The sequence below is a fragment of the Lactuca saligna genome, chromosome 1, assembly GCF_052625555.1.
Source record: "Lactuca saligna cultivar CGN05327 chromosome 1, ASM5262555v1, whole genome shotgun sequence".
Classification (NCBI taxonomy): domain Eukaryota; kingdom Viridiplantae; phylum Streptophyta; class Magnoliopsida; order Asterales; family Asteraceae; genus Lactuca; species Lactuca saligna.
The window spans coordinates 47,619,356-47,638,419 of record NC_136417.1 but is presented as its reverse complement, the minus strand read 5'-3'; the positions used below and the strand labels follow the sequence as shown (position 1 = coordinate 47,638,419).

At 34.5% G+C, this 19,064-nt stretch overlaps 2 protein-coding genes and 1 pseudogene across 2 annotated transcripts; all 3 read left to right on the top strand.

Annotated features, from left to right (window-relative positions):
* The first annotated feature begins 1,271 nt into the window (after positions 1-1,271).
* Positions 1,272-4,902, top strand: LOC144997912 (uncharacterized). Its single transcript, XM_078957785.1, has 3 exons — positions 1,272-1,409; positions 3,619-4,339; positions 4,408-4,902. The coding sequence occupies exons 2-3, from the start codon at positions 3,667-3,669 to the stop codon at positions 4,872-4,874; spliced, it is 1,140 nt and encodes a 379-aa protein (XP_078813911.1). The 5' UTR covers positions 1,272-1,409; positions 3,619-3,666; the 3' UTR covers positions 4,875-4,902.
* On the top strand, positions 2,379-2,902 carry LOC145005957 (L10-interacting MYB domain-containing protein-like). The gene is made up of 2 exons (XM_078965058.1): positions 2,379-2,696; positions 2,777-2,902. The coding sequence occupies exons 1-2, from the start codon at positions 2,379-2,381 to the stop codon at positions 2,900-2,902; spliced, it is 444 nt and encodes a 147-aa protein (XP_078821184.1).
* A 2,717-nt stretch (positions 4,903-7,619) lies between the features above and the next one.
* Positions 7,620-8,332, top strand: LOC144997904 (RING-H2 finger protein ATL70 pseudogene; annotated as a pseudogene).
* The last annotated feature ends 10,732 nt before the right edge of the window (positions 8,333-19,064 follow it).

Below are 19,064 nucleotides of genomic sequence, written 5' to 3'. Positions count from 1 at the left end.
CCGCTTCAAGTATGACCGTTGGATGTCCATGATCACCTCTGGAAAATTGACCATGGTGTGAGATAGGATAATTTTCCCATGCCTAATGCAGACAATCTAAACTTCCTAATATTTCAGGAAAGCCATGTATGCTAGCATGATGAGATTGCAATTTTATGATGTCATTGCGTGTTGACTTATGTAAATATTTTGGACCATAAAACTAAATAATAGTTTTGCAAAAATAGTGTAGACTATATCGTGCAGTCCTAGCGGACATCCTAAAATTATCGTCCAACACATCAGGAGGGATGTCATATGCTAATTGACGAAGTGCAGCTATGCATTTTTTTAAAGGGGTGAAACGGGGTGTACCTCTAGCATCGGGCCGTTGCTCAAAAAAATCACACTCCCTCGTTAAATATTTGACTACACATTCGTACAAAGGTTTGAACATTCTAAAGCGCCTTTTGAAGTAGTATCTTTGAAAAGTGACATTTTCTTGAAAAAAGTTTTGTATCAAACGTTGGTTTGTATTTTCACGATTTCTACAAATAAATCTCTTGGTTCTCCGTTCAGCACTGCCGGCTGCGCTATTGCATGCCGCTTCATACGTTTGTTCTGCTAATTTAGCAGCAACGACAGAAACAACGAACATAACATCAAATTCTTCAGAAGAATTAGACAACGATATTTATTTTTATTTTTTTGAGAAAAAATGTAGTAGAAAGATAAAAAAATGTGAAGGGTTGAGAGGTTCAATAGAAGTTAAAGGTTAAAAGGAAAAAATAAAAATAAAAAATAAAAAATTGAATTTATGGTCGTTTGCAACGGTCACAAAAACCCACCAATCACAAGCATTCCTCAAGTGCATCCTCTACAGCCGCATTGCACCATTACCACACCATTACCACGGGTGGGGAGGCGATGTTCCTACACACGTGCAACCAAAATGCGGCAGTGGCCGCACCCTACTCGGCGCTCTTTTAAAGGATGTATAAAATATCATCCTTATTTTTCTAATAAAACAAATCTAGTCCTTCCTTTCCTTTCTAGTAAACACTAAGGGGTCGTTTGATAAGGTATCTAACTGGGTCCAAACAGGGACTGGGTCCATAAAAAACCAATTGGCATGTTTGATTTTGATTATATGTGGAAGGACTCGGTCCAACATTAGGATCCGGTCCAAAAAAAAGAGAGGACTCGGTCCTTGTTTTCTAATCGACAGACCGAGAAAAGAATAACAAAAACATACGCTTGCCCTACATTCTACCCAATCGGATTAGCGAACATCTCTCCCACGTTTACCTTCCAGCGACTACCACATCGGCCAACAGCAAGAACTTCGATTGCATGAACAGAATTGGTGAATCAGAACAATCGCAGGTTTAAATTCCATCCACGAATTCCATCAGCAACATACGCAGGAGGTTTGTTTTCCTTGTGTTGTTCTATTTTTTTTTTGCATTCATATTTAGGGGCAAAATTGTCCACAAGTGATAATTTTTTCTGCATTATAAACAACAGCAGCAACATAAATTGTTATTTTTGTTCCTTTAGAATTCAATTTTCATGTTCTTGATTCCTAAAATTTCCATGGGAGCATACATGTTATTTCATGATGCAGAAAAAATTATGATGCAGAAAATTGAATATGTATATGTATACATGTACTTGTGTTTTTGAATTTTAAAGGAACAAAATTAACGAGGAAAAATTATGATGCAGAAAATTGTGTATTGATTAATTACTGTATATATGTATAGGAATTAACAAGCTAAACATATGTATAGTAATTAACGAGCTAAACATGTGTATTGATTAATTACTATATATCCTCCAAATATGTTTATGTGTATATGTATATGTATACATGTACTTGTGTATATGTGTAGAAATATGTGTGTATACTTGCATAACGAGCTAAACATGTGTCTATTAAAAGGATCACAAAACCGGGTGTTTTTAGCACAACCCCAGCCAGGGGCTCTGCCCCTTGGACCCCGCCAGGGGCTACCGCCCCTTAGACCCCGCTTCCAGGGGCGCTGCCCCCGGACCCCCGTCAGTTCAGGGGCTTCACCTCTAAATAGTTGCAGTATACTTTCAACAATGACAAAATCAAACAAATGTGCACTCCGCACCATACTAATTTGTTCGATAATTGTCAAAGTGACATTGATCAACAAATTAACCCCATTACACTTAAATAATATTAGTGATATAAAATCACCAACATATATGTGTGCAAATTTATGAGTATATTGGTGTATTTATTTGTGTTACATCTTTTGTATATGTATATGTATTTGTGTTTTTGTGTGGAAATATGTGTATATACTTGCATAACAAGCTATACATTTATTTATTCCTTAGAAATGGCATTTATTTATTCCTTAGACATGGCTGAAAAGAGAAATAGAGCTAGTTGGTCTTCGGATTTTGTGAACAAAACTTTTCTTGATGCATGTATCGAAGAACTAACAAATAACGGTCGGGAGGGTAGTGGTCTTAAAAGTACCTCATGGAATACAATAGTTGAAAAACTAAAAAAAGAACACGACTTTGTTGTTGACAAAAAACAAATGAAATATCGTTATGACTACTTGAAAAGCAAGTATGCAGTTTGGTTGAAATTAAAAAACAAAACTGGGAATCTCTATAATCCTGTCACAAACACGTTTCAAATGACGGATGAAGAGTGGAAAGCGGAAGCAAAGGTAATCTTTTAATTTAAAACACATTATTATTTATTAAAAAGTTTAATAATAAAATTATTTTTTCAAACGATTGAACAAAGATGGTTGAGAAATTAAGAAATGCACCCCTCCTTTACCCTGATCTATGCACCAAGTTGTTTGATGGTGCGACCTCGATCGGTACTGCTAGTTGGGGACCATCTTCGACACTCCCTCATCCTGCATAAGCCTTTACCACACAAGATTATGAGGATATCGAGATGGTAGATACTCCGCCTCAAATGGATATCCCAGCCTCAGCTTCAACAGTACCCCCACCTACAAGTGCATCACATGCAAGTGGAGATTTGTCTGCCCGATCTAAAAATAAAAGAGGAAAAAGGAATGCACCCACGGAAACACTAGATGATGACATAAGAGAGGTTGGCAAGGAAATTATGAAGGCAGCTCAGGCGTTCGCGCAAACTAATAATCTTGACAAGGAGATGGATGAATGTATTGAAAAATTGAAAGGCTTGGAGTGGGGAAATTCTGAGCCTAAATACATCACCGCTCTTATGTTGTTCGCTGAAAATGCTGGTAACAGGAAAATTTGGTTACGCCTCGAGTCTTCGACTTGTGAGTTGTGGGTGAAAAGTGCGGGAAAGAATTATGGATTACTTGGTTGACTGTAGTATGACTTTAGGATGTTTTTTTCTTTATGCTTTATGGATTTATATTATGGTACACGTTATGGATTTTTATGTGTAGGGTTGTCTCGTGTTATGTTTAGGATTTTTAAGTTTAGGTTGTTTATGTGTTATGTTTAGGATTGTTAATTGGTATTGACTTTTTTGTTATGGATTTTTATTTTATGGAGTTATATGCCATCCATTTTAATGTTATTGATTAATTTTATGGTTTATGTTATAAAACTTATGTGATTTGTATTAATATGTAACAGGTTACATATGGATAAGGAAGGAGAGTTTTTAGGTTTCCTTATACTCTCATGCTATTGGTTGATGTTGGTTCGGAAAAGAAAAAAAGAATAGAAAGAATAAAAGCTAACGAATCGAAAGAAAATGGGCATGCATATACACAAGATTTGATACACGGAGATCCTATACAATGTTTTGATATGATACGTCTTTCACAAGATGCATTTGTTTTATTATGCAATCATTTTACTCAAAGAAATTGGTTGCAACATAGTAGGACAATAAGCATTGAAGAGAAGATGGCTATATTTTTACATGTTGTAGGACATAATGAACGTTTTCGAGCTGTTAAAGAAAGATTTCACCACTCCATACAAACGATTCATCAATGTTTTCATGAAGTGCTAAAAGCAATGATGTGTTTTGCAAGAGAAATTATTGTACCAACATCTTCTAATACAACAAGAAATACCTCGGAACGTTATAGACGGCTAAAAAACATATTTCCTGGAACATTAGGTGCACTAGATGGAACACTTGTACATGCAATTGTGCCCGTTGATGAACAAACTCGCTATAGGGGAAGAGGAAAAGGTGAATGTTATCAAAATGTAATTGGAATTTGTGATTTTGATATGATATTCACCTTTGTATGGGCTGGATGGGAGGGCGTAGCACACGATTCTAAAGTTTTGAAAGAAGTTGCATTTAATCCGACTTCTGGATTTCCATTCCCTCCACCAGGTTTGTCATTTTTCTATAAGTTTTATTATCTATATTATTTATATGATTAATTTTTCACCCATCTACAGATAAATATTACCTTTGTGATGCCGCATACACCAACACCCGTGGATTTATGGCTCCTTACCGCAATACTAGGTATTGGTTAGCTGATTTTCGAAGAAACAGAGCTTTAACTAAGGAAGAAAGGTTCAATCATGCTCATGCACAACTTAGAAATTACATTGAACGTGCTTATGGTGTATTAAAGGCGAGATTTCCAATTTTAAAACGTATGGCTCCTTATCCTTTTCCAGTGCAAAGAGACATAGTCATTGCCTGTGTCGCGATCCATAATTTTATAAATAAGTACGATATTGAAGATGACCTATTTACGAACTTTGAACAAAACAATATGGTTACTCCTAATGTGGGAGGTGGAGGAAGTGAGGGCCAAAACATACAAGGCATAGAATGGGGTTCGGAAGCCGTTGAGTATATGACTAATTTGTGTGACCAGATTGCTAATCAGTTACTTTCAAATGGTTCACGTTAAATGATATACTTTTTTATTATATATGACAATGTGTATTTGGATTTTGTAGTACACTTCGTATTTGGATTTTTAATTATGTATGTTTAATTTGGATTTAATGTGATAATTTTTATTTGTATAATTATTTTATCCAGCACAAAAGGACAACATAAGGATAATATGGTCATTTTAATCATTCAGCACAATCAGTCAGATAAATAATCAAACAACATAAATTCAGTCAGATGTGGACTCAATCAGCATTTCTAACCCATTCAGCTCCTAACTCAGTCAGCTCTAACCCAATCAGCAACTATCAAACGACCCTTAATCCCTACCCAGGTTGTAATTAATTTGTGATAAATGTTATATAATTAAAAATTATAAAATTTCGCATACAAACAAAATATGAATTATTTTAATTTAAATATTAAATTAATTGGTTGATGCATGTCAAATTTTTAAATCAATAATGTAAATTTATTATATAAGTGACGTTACAAGATTCTTTATCTACTGTACAATATTATATGGCATTAAACACGACAATATGCATTTAAGCTCTTTTCCAAGCTAATTTTTTCATATATAATATTATTTTATTTATTTATTTAATATTACAATATATGATTAAAATTGTAGGACCGTAAAATAATTATATTAAAAAAATCATATAATTTCATGTTTCTTAAGCTTTTTGAGTTGGTGATTTGAGGACTACGATGCCACTGCCACTGGAATAACAGTGGAATAGTAATGATTAGGCTAGAGGGTGTGGTGCAATCGAAACCGCACTCCTTCCCCGCCACATCAGCACCATGATATTTTTTACCATACAAGTGGTTTATTGGCACACAAAGGGAGTGGTGCCACAGTTTCAAAAAGCAAAAAAGAAAAATAAATAAATCAATTCATTTATGCCTCTAACGGTCACGCCCACCAACAACCAATCACAAACCACGGTCTTCAAGGACCGCGCTACGGTCTTGGCTGCACCTAACTGCACCCTGGGGGCGGTGTTCCCTGGCCACGCGTCATCATCGCGGTTACAAACCGCATCCCACTCCGTGAAGTCTTATCTATTATAAAACTAGTTTTTAATCTATGGAAATCAAGGTTATAATAAAAATTTTATAATTATTAATCAATTATTTTAAATAAGTCATTTTAAATGAATTATTAGTTAAGAGATATATAAAATGTTTAAAGTTATTATAATTTCAAATTTAACATAATTAGAAAATGTAAATTTGAATTTTGAAATTAGTTGTCTAATATATCTACATGACACATGGTATAATATTAATGAGAAATTATATTAGAGTGACAAGATTAAAACTATTCATTTATTAGAATAAGGACATTTTAAATGATGTTTATCCATGTTCGAATCCTATCTACATTAACTTTATATTGATCTATGTTAGAAAATTTATTACTCTATACAAAACTTAGTTTGAGCATATAAACTTCCCTAATAAATAAAGATTTTTTGACACATGTCATATTCTCATTTATTTTGTCACATGTAATTTTGTGGTTATTTTAAATTAATTTTTATTCCACATGTCATTTTATATTTTTTTTTTCATTTTATTAAATTCTAAATGGTATTTATATTCAATAAAAAATGCATATCAATTTCATTAATGAATTTTCCTTCTAATTTCAAAATTACCAAATTAAAGATTCATTAATTTTCTTTATTTATTTATCTAAATTATTTGTTTAAATTTAAAAGAGAAAAAATACTCTAATTTTTATAATTCAATATTTTTTTAACTTTTCTTATAAATTCATACTTTTTTATATTTAATTTTTTTTTAAATAAACTCATGTAATTCATGAGTCACACACCTAGTATATAACAAAACAAAGTTGAGACCCATCAAAACAAATAATAAAAGCTTAAAGAGGCGTTTGATGAGGGGAAAATAGTTTACTTTGTAATGAAAATGTAAAATTTGAAAATAACTTTGGTTGATTTGGTTTTTAAAATTTTCTAATAAAATTTTTAATTTTTAAATTGTATATAAATTATAAAAATAATTTTTATAGTTTTCCAATGTTTTTTGAATATGTAAAAAAAAAAAAAAAAAACTCTATCAGTTTCAACCCATCATATTTTTTAAAATTTTCACTAGACACCGAAAATTGAAACCTATTTTCTAAAACCATTTTTGAGAAAAAAACAAAAACAATTACTAAAAGTATTATTAAAGTTTTCAATAACATGATCTTATTCTTATGTTCTAATAAAAAATGATATCTTTTCTTCACCTTAAAACGTTGTGTATATATATATATATATATATATATATATATATATATATATATATATATATATATATATATATATATATATATATATATATATATATATATATATATATATATATATAATTGTATTTTCAAACCTAAAATAATCTCGATTACGCATCAGTCAAGCCTTGAAACTAAACAGTTGGTTTCATTATTTTAAAAAAATGCAGTTTGTATTTAATAATTTGGTCTTCGATTTCATAAGATTATTTTATTATCAAACTAATGATTAGTTAGAAAAATGACACTTCACCCCCTATTTTTTAATATATATGAATATTTTATTCTGTTTATATAAAAAAATAACTTATAAATCTCACTTGCCTTCTACACATCCATCCACATCTGCCCATCATACATACGCTACCGTTGACCTTTTTAATTAATCTTTTAATTTCATTTTATAAAAATCTTTTAAAACCCCTCCACATACCCACCCACCACCTACAACCCCCTAAAAATGGCCTACCAAAAGCCACACATCCAATCCCAAATCTCCATCTTCGAATTTCCCTGAAGAAAACATGAACAACACGGCGGCGCCGGCGGCTGACTCCGGTGGCTTTCTTGGGTCACAAAACGTCGGAGGGTTCGGGTACGGTATCGGAATCTCATTCGGCATACTTCTCCTCATCATAACCATCACCTTGGCTTCTTATTATTGTACTAGAAGTACACAACCGTCGTCACCACCACAGCAATTCAGTTCCCGGCGGCGGAGGAGTGGCAATGGTGCGATCTCCGGCCAACCAGACTCAGACCATTTCGTGGTGAACGTGGGTCTTGATGAGGCGACACTTTTGAGCTATCCGATCGTCGCTTATTCAGATGTGAAGATCAAGCGAAAAGATTCAGGCTCTTCGTGTTGTTCGATTTGTTTGGCTGATTACAAGGGGAAAGATTTGCTCCGACAGCTGCCGGACTGCGGCCACCTTTTTCACGTCAAGTGTGTTGACCCGTGGCTCCGGTTGAATCCGACGTGTCCAAATTGCCGGACGACATCTCCGATCCCGACGCCACTTTCGACTCCGTTGGCGGAGGTTGTTCCGCTCACCGGCAGACGGAGTTGATTCATTTGATCTCGAAACTATGATTTCAGGTTAATACATTGTACAGTGTTTTGGCATCGATAATAGTAATTTCTTGCTTTTTTTTTTCTTTTAAATTTTAAATTACTTTTTATACTCTGTATATTCTGCATTTCTGGGTAATGATTCAAATTTAAGGAAACATTACGAATTTATTTCATGTTGATTGTTGTATTTAATACATATATTTTCCAAGATCTTGATTAGAAAAGTTCTTTTTTGTTCTTTGTGGCCTAAAAAGGGTTTTTTATTTTTGTTTTTTGATGAAAAAAAACAAAAGCCTTTGAGTACATTGGCAATATTCGTAATCGTGTGAGTCAACTAAAGAATATTTCTAGTTCTTTTCTTCCATTTGGGAAGAACCCTTTGCTTGTGCAATGCTTTGAATTCAATGCCAAGTAATTGAAAACAAAGTTACAACTGCAATTAAACTTGTTTTGGTTAGAAATCAAATTGTTTCGTGTTTACTTAATCGTATACCCAAATTTATACCAATATAATTAATACCACATCTACTATTGATTTATGGTGTTTAGTTAGCAAATAAAGTTTTAGTTAGTTTTTGGATACCCTTACCAATCAAATTTAAATCCGCAATAAGTATTTTGTTTTTTAATAAGAAAGTAATTATTTTATTCATGACGCTATATTAGAGAAAAAAAAAAAAAAGGATTAATTTATACAACAAAAGGTAACATTGAATTTTGAGGAAAAATTTAATTCTTATAAATAAGAAAGATGATAAACGTCAATTTGCAGATTTTGTGTTTTAGACAATGAATACAACAGCCCATCTACACCACTATACTAACGTGTTGTTGTGTGAGAGTTGGTCATTTTCCATAGGCCTAAATGTTTAAGACCTTTATTTATACATATCATGAGGATGGTTCTTGTCACTATGGTTGACCACCACAATATGCATACTACTCCTTACGTATCATAATGGTTTTGGGGTTGTTGATTGTTGTCATGAGTACAATATGCACACTACTCCTTATGCATCATAGTGGTTGTGGGGTTGTTGATTGTTGTCCTGACCACGAAGGAAGACGACCAATAAAAGAGTAGCAAACTTTCGTCAAAACTCTTTCTACATGCAACTGTCAAAATAATGTTTCTATTTTAATTTAAAATCTAACATTTTCATTTATTTTCAATTAAAAAATGTGATGAGTAGTTGTGAGTATATCAAACTTATGCGGCGTTAGTATAGTGATGATGTGGCAGTAACATGACATCCTACCATATTTGTTGTAATGATTAATATACCAGATGACCTAGTGTTAAAACTATTAACATGAATTTAAAGAATCGTTCAAGTCAAAAGGTAGAGTTGCACACAAAACAAGGTTAACCAATATTAATTCGAAACCAATTTAAATATAAACGGAAAGGAATTATTTGTGTTGATCTGTATTATTTCAAAACCATTTAGACAAGGGTTAATAACTTGACAACTTAACGATTAGGTACTAAACTATTTTTTTTTATATGATTTAACATTAAGTTATCTTTAGTAAAGCTATCACTATAACCACTATTATAGGTTACATCGACTACCTTATTTATTTGGAATAAAAAAAGATTAAATGTTAATTACATGAATATTCTGTGCGATGTAATTTAAAATAAAACCGATAAAATTTAAGTTACCAGATAATATGGGGATGTGGTTAGTGACTTGCAAGTGTAATGCATAATGGTTTGTGTATACATTTAGTTGTGAAACTATTTTTTATTGTGATCGAATGTAACATCTATTTTTCATAGCAGGTATTTATGTGTAAGAACAAACAAGAATTAGTGGAAGAAAGTGAAAGATAATCAAAGTGAAGCGGATCGTTATTAAGGTAAGAAGTTTATAGCTAGAAGTGCTACATGTTAGAATGTGATTATATCACGTTCAAACATGAAGGAATGTATATACAGTTATGGAATTTGACTCTAAAAGACCTAAGTCTAAGCGTTGCATCATACGACGAGATCTCATTAGAACATGTCTCATCAATCTGTTACGGTAATCGAAGTAAAGAACTTATCTTGATTTAAGTATGTTTAAGAAAGAGCATGAGTCTCCAATAAGGACTGAGTTTGTAACTTGAAGGTTAAGATTGAAATTCCAACATAGGATAAAGAGCGGGTGCAAGATTGCGCACCGCCATCAGTCAAGGAGTCCTAGAGTTAGATACTCATTTGAAAGCACATAAGAGTTATGATTATTACCTAGGATGGAAAGAAAATGAACGATCAGTCAATGAGTCCTAGAGTTAGATACTCATTTGAAAGGACATAAGAGTTATGATTATTACCTAGGATGGAAAGAAAATGAACGGAGTCCCCCCCCCCCCCCCCCCCGGTCGGTATAATTATTTGTGTTTGTCGTTTGTATTAAAATAGTGTCGGTAGGATGTGACATAAAGTGTAAGACCCTCCATAGTCTAGGGGTTTATATTGAAAATTATGTGTATCGTTTTGCAATCAAACGATTGCAACAATAATTGTAACCGGCTCCTTCGAGCCTATAAATATGGCCTTCGTCCATATGAAATAAACAAGTTAAGTTTGAGTGTTTAAGACTTGAGTTGATCTCAAAGTTCTTCTCTGTTGAAATAGTTTGTCTATTTCTGAATAGCAGAGTCCTATCCAAACTATCCACATAAACATTCAATTATTAAACACAATCCATCATCAAGACAATCCAACGCATCAATCAGGTATAATCTTATCCTAATATTCATTTATCTGTCATGTTGTTAAAAATTGTATCAGAGCAATTAATCCGTCATCATGTTATTGTACGGAGTCATTAAACAACCCCCCCCCCTTTTTTTAATGATTCCGGGACGTAATCATCCTAAAGAGGGATAATTATAACATCCGCAGATTTGGGCTTGTCAATTAAGATATAATAAACGTTAAAAATGATTTTTTTTATAAAAGATTATCTAGGATAAATAATATTAACCAAAGTAATAGTTAGGGTTAACAATTGTAACCTATTTGACGTGATAAAAAAATTAATTGAACATTATATGTTTCATGATTATTATAATATAATAAGAAACATCAGTCGAATCGTTCGTAAATCATAAAAATAAGTGCATCAAAACATATATATATATATATATATATATATATATATATATATATATATATATATAGCAAGTACACATCGTCCCGATCCCGAAAATATAGATTTCGTCGAAATCCGAATCTATATGAATTAGAAAGAACTTCGTCGGACTAGTGGCTATAAACATTGTCAAACGACCTGAAAAAGTCAGAGAAACCACCTGAAACATCCTATCATTTAGTCAGAGAAGCCGCCAGAAATATCCTCCTGGTATCGCTCTCACTCTTTTTGGTGGCGGCTAGAGTATCGCTCTCATTCTTCTTGGCGGCAGCTGGAATTTATGTTGTTAGGGTTAAGAAAGTAAGCCTTTTATATTTTAAAAGACAAAACTGCAAAAATGGTCCCTGTGGTATGCAAATTTTTTTGGGTTTTAGTCCAAACCACGACTTTTTTGGATTGGTGGTCCTTTTGAGCTACTTTCTTTGCGTTTTTGGTCCCTCAGTAAACTGAAAAGACTATTATGCCCTTCTGATATATATTTTTATTCTTTTTCTATTTAATTTAAATGAAAAATAAAATAATTACCTAATTTGGGGCCCACTTCTCTCTCTCTCTCTCTCTCTCTCTCTCTCTCTCTCTCTCTGGATTACAACCAAAAACACATACGACTTTGTTCTTCATCTTCTTCCTCCTTTCACCATATTCTCTCCTTCCAAAAAACCTAATTTCTCCCATCAAAAATGCTCAATTCCTACATGTAGAAAACGCAATCAAGATTCATAAACACATAAGCCACCATCATTCGCCACCAACAGTCTCCACCCCCCTTATCTTCACAATCACAGAATGAAACGATGGTATTTGAGACTCGACGATTCAGAGATCTTTTTCGACCCGAAACGCGCTCCAGCTGCAGCGATTTTCCATTTTCTCACAGCTTTATTGTTATACACATATTTAATCCCGATTTCTCTATACGTTTCAATAGAAATCGTGAAAGTTCTACAGACGATTTTCATCAACAACGACATTCATATGTACTACGAAGAAGCTGATATACCCACACACGCGCAAACTTCAAATATCACCGAAGAACTCGGCCAAATCGACACGATTTTCTCAGATAAAACCGGGACTTTAACCTGCAATTCAATGGAGTTCATCAAGTGTTCAATAGCAGGAACAACATACGGACGTGGTGTTACAGAAGTTGAAAGAGCTATGGCGAAAAAGACAGGATCACCATTGGTTGTTAATGGAAGAGTTCTTGATGACGATAATGATGATGAAGACGATGATTCTGGGTTATCTGTAAAAGGGTATAATTTTGAAGATGAAAGGATTCCTGAATGGTTATTGGCTTCTTGAACCACGTTCTGATGTTATTCAGAAGTTCTTTAGATTACTTGCGATTTGTCACACAGCGATTCCTGATGTTGATGAAGAAACAGGGACAACGATTCCTGATGTTGATGAAGAAACAAGGAGAGTTACTTATGAAGCTGAATCCCCTGATGAAGCTGCTTTTGTTATAGCTGCAAGATCAAGGGGGGGGGGGGGAGAGAGAGAGAGAGAGAGAGAGAGAGTGGGCCCCCTATTTTTATTTTTTATATATAAATATTTATAGAAAAAAAAGAAAAGTGGAAAATAAATATAATAAGGGCAATTTAGTCTTTTCAATTTATTGAAGGATCAAAATCACAAGCAAACTACCTCAAAAGGACCACCAATCCAAAAAAGTCATGGTTTGGACTAAAACCCCACAAAATTGCATACCACAGGGACCATTTTTGCAATTTTGTCATTTTAAAATTTTAAAATTTTCATGTTAACATCCCATTAATTTAAAGATATTTTATTTTAAACCTTCCCAACTTATACTCTACATTTATTTATTTATTTTAATGAGTAGAGAGTATTATTAATCATTCTATAATTTTCATAAAAAAAGATAGCTTTTATTTTGGTAATTGCTTTCTAATTACTAGCCGTTACCCGCGCACAGCAGCGGGGACAAATAGCTTCTTTCAACGATATTTTTTTAAAGAAAAATGTTATGTTCCAAAAGAAAGTTCATGCCGTGGGTGAGAGGAATGACGGTAGTCGTGATAGTGGTTGGTTGAAGGCGGAAGGAGGCAGAGCGGCTGTGGTGGTGGTGGTTATACTGTCTTGGTTACTGGTTAGGGTTCTTCGAGAGAGTGTGCGTATATTTCTTACTTTGAAGGGATTACGAAGATAAATATTATGAGATGACTTGTTACCAATGTGAGAAAAAAAATCCTCTATAAATTGTTGACATTGACCGCTTCAAATGGATGAAGTGTTGAGATTGACGGGTTCAATTTGCAAATTAATTTTTCTATTAATTTGATATGAGATTTTTAGGGGATAAAGGATAAGGTTAAAGTTTTAATATTATTATATTATAAATGGGTTGTACTTCAAGCTTAATAGTTTGGACGTCTTAAAAAATAATATTATTATATTCAATCTATTTATAGAAATAGTTAGATTTCTTTTATAAGTAGTAAAGATATGTTAACGTAAAAAATGATCTCGAGAATACAATATATATTAAAATTATGTGAATTTTATTTTGTTGTCTTCATTCAATGTATGATTTGTTTTTATTTATGAAAATGATTGTTGAAACTTTATTAAAATACAGATTTATTTAAACACTTTGTAAAGGACTTAATTTTTATTCAAGTGATGAGGAATTATCAAATCCCATGACTTAATAATATCAATTATATTAAGAAAAAATATTCATCATTCTTTAATAATGAGTAATAATTATAGGTAAAAAAGATAAACATAATTATCTTAATTAAAAAAATCAAACTTTAATCATTAAGAGGTATAGATAGACTATTGAAAGTGTATGAATAAACTAGCTATTCATACCTCCTTTTAATTCTAATAATACCCCTAATCATTATATATAATCATTAACATAATAATCAAGTCATAATTACATAAAAACCTTATTTTTTGACTGATAATTGTAAAATATTAATAAATAGTTTTTCTTAACATATAAATAATTAAACATTTTTATATACAAAAATCAAAACAAAAAATAAAATTGGTGTAATTTATTTAAAAAATAAATTATATGCAATTTATAAAAGTGACGTAATAGAAAAAAAAAAACATGTATAAAATGTATGAAGTAATTTGTAAAAATATTTATTAAAAAAATAAAAAAATAAATATATACAAATGTAGATATAAAGTGTATGGATAGAAAATACAATAGTGGGTTGTAAGTTTAAATTTTATAACTATAAAGTATTTGTTTTTGTGCGAAGTACTAGCGTCAATAAAAAAAACTTACAATATTATATTAAAAAAAATTGGTGAAGCTTTTTAACAGAATTGTTGTAAAAAAACTTAATAGTTAATATAAATAAATATACTTTATTTAAAAAAATATACACTGGAACCCTAAGATTATCCCCATTCACAACCAAACTCAACCCAACTATCTATTAAAATATTAATTTTCCTCTCTTCTATCTATACAACCAACTAACCTTAATTTTTTACACCCATTAACAATTTTATCCAACCAAACCCAATCTAACATTTTATATAAAAAAGATATAAAAAATTATCAGAAAAATATATCAATAGTGATATCATTTTGTAGATTATTGTTTTCTACATATTTTAGTATATTTTATTTATTTATTTTACAAATATATATCATTTAATTATTGATAAAGTAAATATAATAAAAAACAAAATTAAAAGAAAAACTGAGAAATAAACAAGTGGCAGAGAGAGAAAGACCAACTACATGTTTGGTGGACCAAACAGGTTGGTGGGTTTTTGTGGTTTTTGTGGTTTTTCAATTTCTTTTTTATTATAATAGACAACCAACCAGCCTTTTAGTTACAAATGAGAGTAATCTAAGAGATATAAAATGTTCTTTTCTCCTAAACTCTACCGGCCGTCAAGAAGAGAAAAAGGGGGAGAGGAACGCTTCAGTGCTCTGACGATTCTCACACTATTTATTCGACACTCCGACGAGGATTAAGGTGGACCGATGTTCCCACGACGTCCATTGTGGTCTAATGGTGAGCAGCAACACGTTCCGTTGTTCTCTCTCTCTCTCTCTCTCTCTCTCTCTCTCTCTCTCTCTCTCTCTCTCTCTCCTGCAACTCCCTACAGTGGTGGCCGACAACGGTGGTTAGCTTACACTGGGCTGAAGGCGGTCTCTCCCTCGTTTAGTCTAGTTTCTAGTACAATCCGAAAGAAGAATTTGATGACGGTGGTTAGTGGCGGTGAATAGTAACCGACCGTTGGTTAATGGGTATGGTTTTACTGATGAATGTATAAAAATACTTAACAATTTATATTCAATTTTATAAAAGTAATTTATACATTTATTGTTGTATTTACAATTTTGTGTAAATGTTCAATGTGCTTGCTTGCATAGTCTTCCAAACCAACAAATAAAGCATATTCTGATTGTTTGCAGCATACATTATTCAATGTATTAAAAGAATACTCTAATGTATTAAAAGAATACATTGATTAGAATTTTAAAAAAAGCTGCAATAAAAATAAATGATGTAAAAATCTGGTACCTAACCAGGTATTAATAGTAGTACCCGTATGAATAATCTATGTCTTATGTTCAATTATTTCTACTTCTCTCCACTTAATCATACACCATAATAATTACATTATTTCCTTTTAAATAACTAAAGATTAGGTAATAATTATGATTTTTTATTTTCTTTAAATATATAAATGATCTAATTTATTTTTTCTTTTATTAATCTTGTTTTTTATTTAATTTATTAATTTACTTTTGTTTTTACGATTTAAAAGTATTTTTTTTATATTTTGTTTGAAGACATTGTTTAACGTAAAAAAATACATTTTGATATTTTGTTCTTTTACATTTTTTAACATTTTGTTTGAATATTAGTATATTACTTAAAATCTCCTCATGTTTAGGAATAGTCATGTTTGGTTACTTCTCAAATTGACCAAGCATGTTGTTTCATATATTTGGCACATTTGTTTCATATTTTTTAATCTTTATTGTTTTGGTCAAATGCATATTTTAAAGTTTTGTTTGTTTGTATTTATTCCAAAATTTTATTTTTAAAAACTTAAATGATGAATTTAAAAAATATGACCCTTTGTTTTAAAAACTTGTTCTTATTTCAAACGATGTTCCGTCCTGAGCACGTGTCCACTAAGCAGGCACATATGAGCCGCTACCTGAGCATTTTGAGACGGGATATTCGGGAGTTCGCCGCAAACTCCTCGTATCGTACATTTGCTGAGCTTCAGGCAAATGCCCGGAAGAGGGAGATTGAACTTGAGACACAAGCTAAGGAGGAGGCGGAGTCTCTGGGGAGGGATCGGCGGCCGGCACAGTCCCAGCCGGCAGCCAAGCGGGCCAAGCCCGCTGATCCCAAACCCGGGAGCCAGAGGGGCCGCACTTGCGGGAAGTGCGGCAAGGGTCATGATGGAGTCTGTCGAGCAGGATCTTGCTACAAATGTGGCAAGGAGGGGCATATGGCCAAGGGGTTTGCAATGTGTTTTCACTGCAACCAGACCTGACACCGGAAGGCGGAGTGTCCGTTGCTGCGCGGAGCATCTCAGGGATCTGCCCCTGCCGCCATCAGAGCTACAGAGAGTCGGCTCGTGAAGGCCGAGGCACCGAGAGCTCGAGGGAGAGCCTTTCAGCTGACTGCGGAGGAGGTCCGCGTTGCACCCGACATTGTGGCTGGTACGTTTCCTTCTATACATTTATTTTGGTGTTGAGATATTATGCTTATATTATGTTATGCATAGGTACTTTCCTTGTGAACTCTGTGCCTGCTTTAGTGTTATTTGACTCGGGTGCGAGTCGGTTTTTTGTATCTTTGGCCTTTAGTCAGCATATCAGTGTTAGTCGTGAGCATTGAGTCGGCCTCTGCGGGTTTCCATAGCTGCCGACAGAGTGATTTATGCCACGGAGGTCCTCCAAGGATGTGTGTTAGAGATTTTTGGGGTTGAGTTTCCGATTGATCTGGTTCTTATTGCGATGGGTGATGTCTGTGTCATTGTGGGCATGGACTGGTTGAGCCGTTTCGGCGCGGTTATCGACTGCGAGTGTCAGCTGGTGACCATACGAGATCCTAGTGGGGGAGTTCTTTCGGTATACGGCGAGGGTACACGTTCTGGATCAGCCTTTTGTTCGGCCGCTAGGGCGAGGCAGTGTTTACAGCAGGGCTGTAAGGGTTTTGTGGCATATGTGATGGATACGCGAGTGATCTCCGAGAGACCGAGTTCAGTGGATGAAGTTCCGGTGGTGCGTGAGTTTCCAAATGTTTTTCCCGAAGAATTACCGGGTGTGCCTCCCGTGAGGCAAGTGGAGTTCAGTATTGATTTGGTTCCGGGAGTCGTGCCTATCGCTAAGGTGCCTTATCGTCTTGCACCTCCAGAGATGCAAGAGTTATCCTCGCAGCTTCAGGAGCTGCTGGGGAAGGGGTTTATTCGGCCGAGTAGCTCGCCGTGGGGAGCACCCATTCTGTTTGTGAAGAAGAAGGACGGCTCGCATCGAATGTGTATTGATTACCGAGAATTGAATAAGCTGACAGTCAAGAACCGTTACCCGTTGCCGAGGATCGACGATTTATTCGATCAGTTACAGGGAGCATCTTGGTTCTCCAAGATTGATTTGAGATCGGGCTATCATCAGGTGAGAGTGCGGGACGAGGACGTCCAGAAGACAGCGTTCAGGACGCGATATGGGCATTATGACTTTGTGGTGATGCCTTTTGGGCTCACCAATGCCCCGACTGTGTTCATGGATCTCATGAACAGGGTATGCATACCGATGTTGGATCAGTCGGTGATTGTATTCATCGATGATATTCTGGTATATTCGAGATCTAGAGAGCAGCATGAGGAGCATTTGAGGGAAGTTCTTGGGGTTTTGAGATCGGAGAAACTTTATGCAAAGTTTTCCAAGTGCGATTTCTAGTTGCGGGAGGTCCAGTTTCTGGGGCACCTCGTTAATCAGAAAGGGATATTGGTCGATCCGGCCAAGGTTGATGCGGTGATGAGTTGGGAGGTGCCAAAGTCACCCTCTGAGATCAGGAGCTTCCTTGGGTTGGCAGGGTACTATCAGAGGTTTATCAAGGATTTCTCCAAGATCGCAGTGCCACTCACCAGATTGACCCGGAAGGGTGTTACATTTTTATGGGGTCCCGAGCAGTAGACCTCCTTTGAGACGCTTCGCCAAAGGTTGTGCGAAGCTCCAGTATTAGCTCTTCCGGAAGGGATGGAAGATTTTGTGGTATTTTGTGATGCATCGATTTTAGGGCTGGGAGCGGTGCTGATGCAGAAGGGACATGTGATAGCATATGCATCGAGGCAATTGAAGCCTCATGAGACGAGATATCCCACACATGATCTAGAGTTGGGGGCAGTGGTGTTCGCCCTCAAGATTTGGCGTCACTACTTGTATGGGGTTCGTTGTACGATATACACGGACCATAAGAGCTTGAAGTACTTGATGGATCAGCCTAACCTAAATATGCGGCAGAGGAGGTGGTTAGATGTGGTCAAGGATTATGATTGTGAGATCCTGTACCACCCGGGCAAGGCTAATATGGTAGCTGATGCGTTGAGCCGCAGGGCGGAGAGTACTCCACTGCGAAATGTATGTTTGAGATTGACCGTGATAGCTCCAGTTCTGGACGCCATTCG

What these genes read in the sequence shown, in the direction of transcription:
- LOC145005957 (XM_078965058.1), top strand. Translation starts at nt 2,379, where the DNA reads ATGGCTGAAAAGAGAAATAGAGCTAGTTGGTCTTCGGATTTTGTGAAC. An exon ending in AGTGGAAAGCGGAAGCAAAG is followed by an intron (nt 2,697 to 2,776) that starts GTAATCTTTTAA and finishes GATTGAACAAAG; the next exon opens with ATGGTTGAGAAATTAAGAAA.
- LOC144997912 (XM_078957785.1), top strand. Translation starts at nt 3,667, where the DNA reads ATGCTATTGGTTGATGTTGGTTCGGAAAAGAAAAAAAGAATAGAAAGA. An exon ending in ATTTCCATTCCCTCCACCAG is followed by an intron (nt 4,340 to 4,407) that starts GTTTGTCATTTT and finishes ACCCATCTACAG; the next exon opens with ATAAATATTACCTTTGTGAT.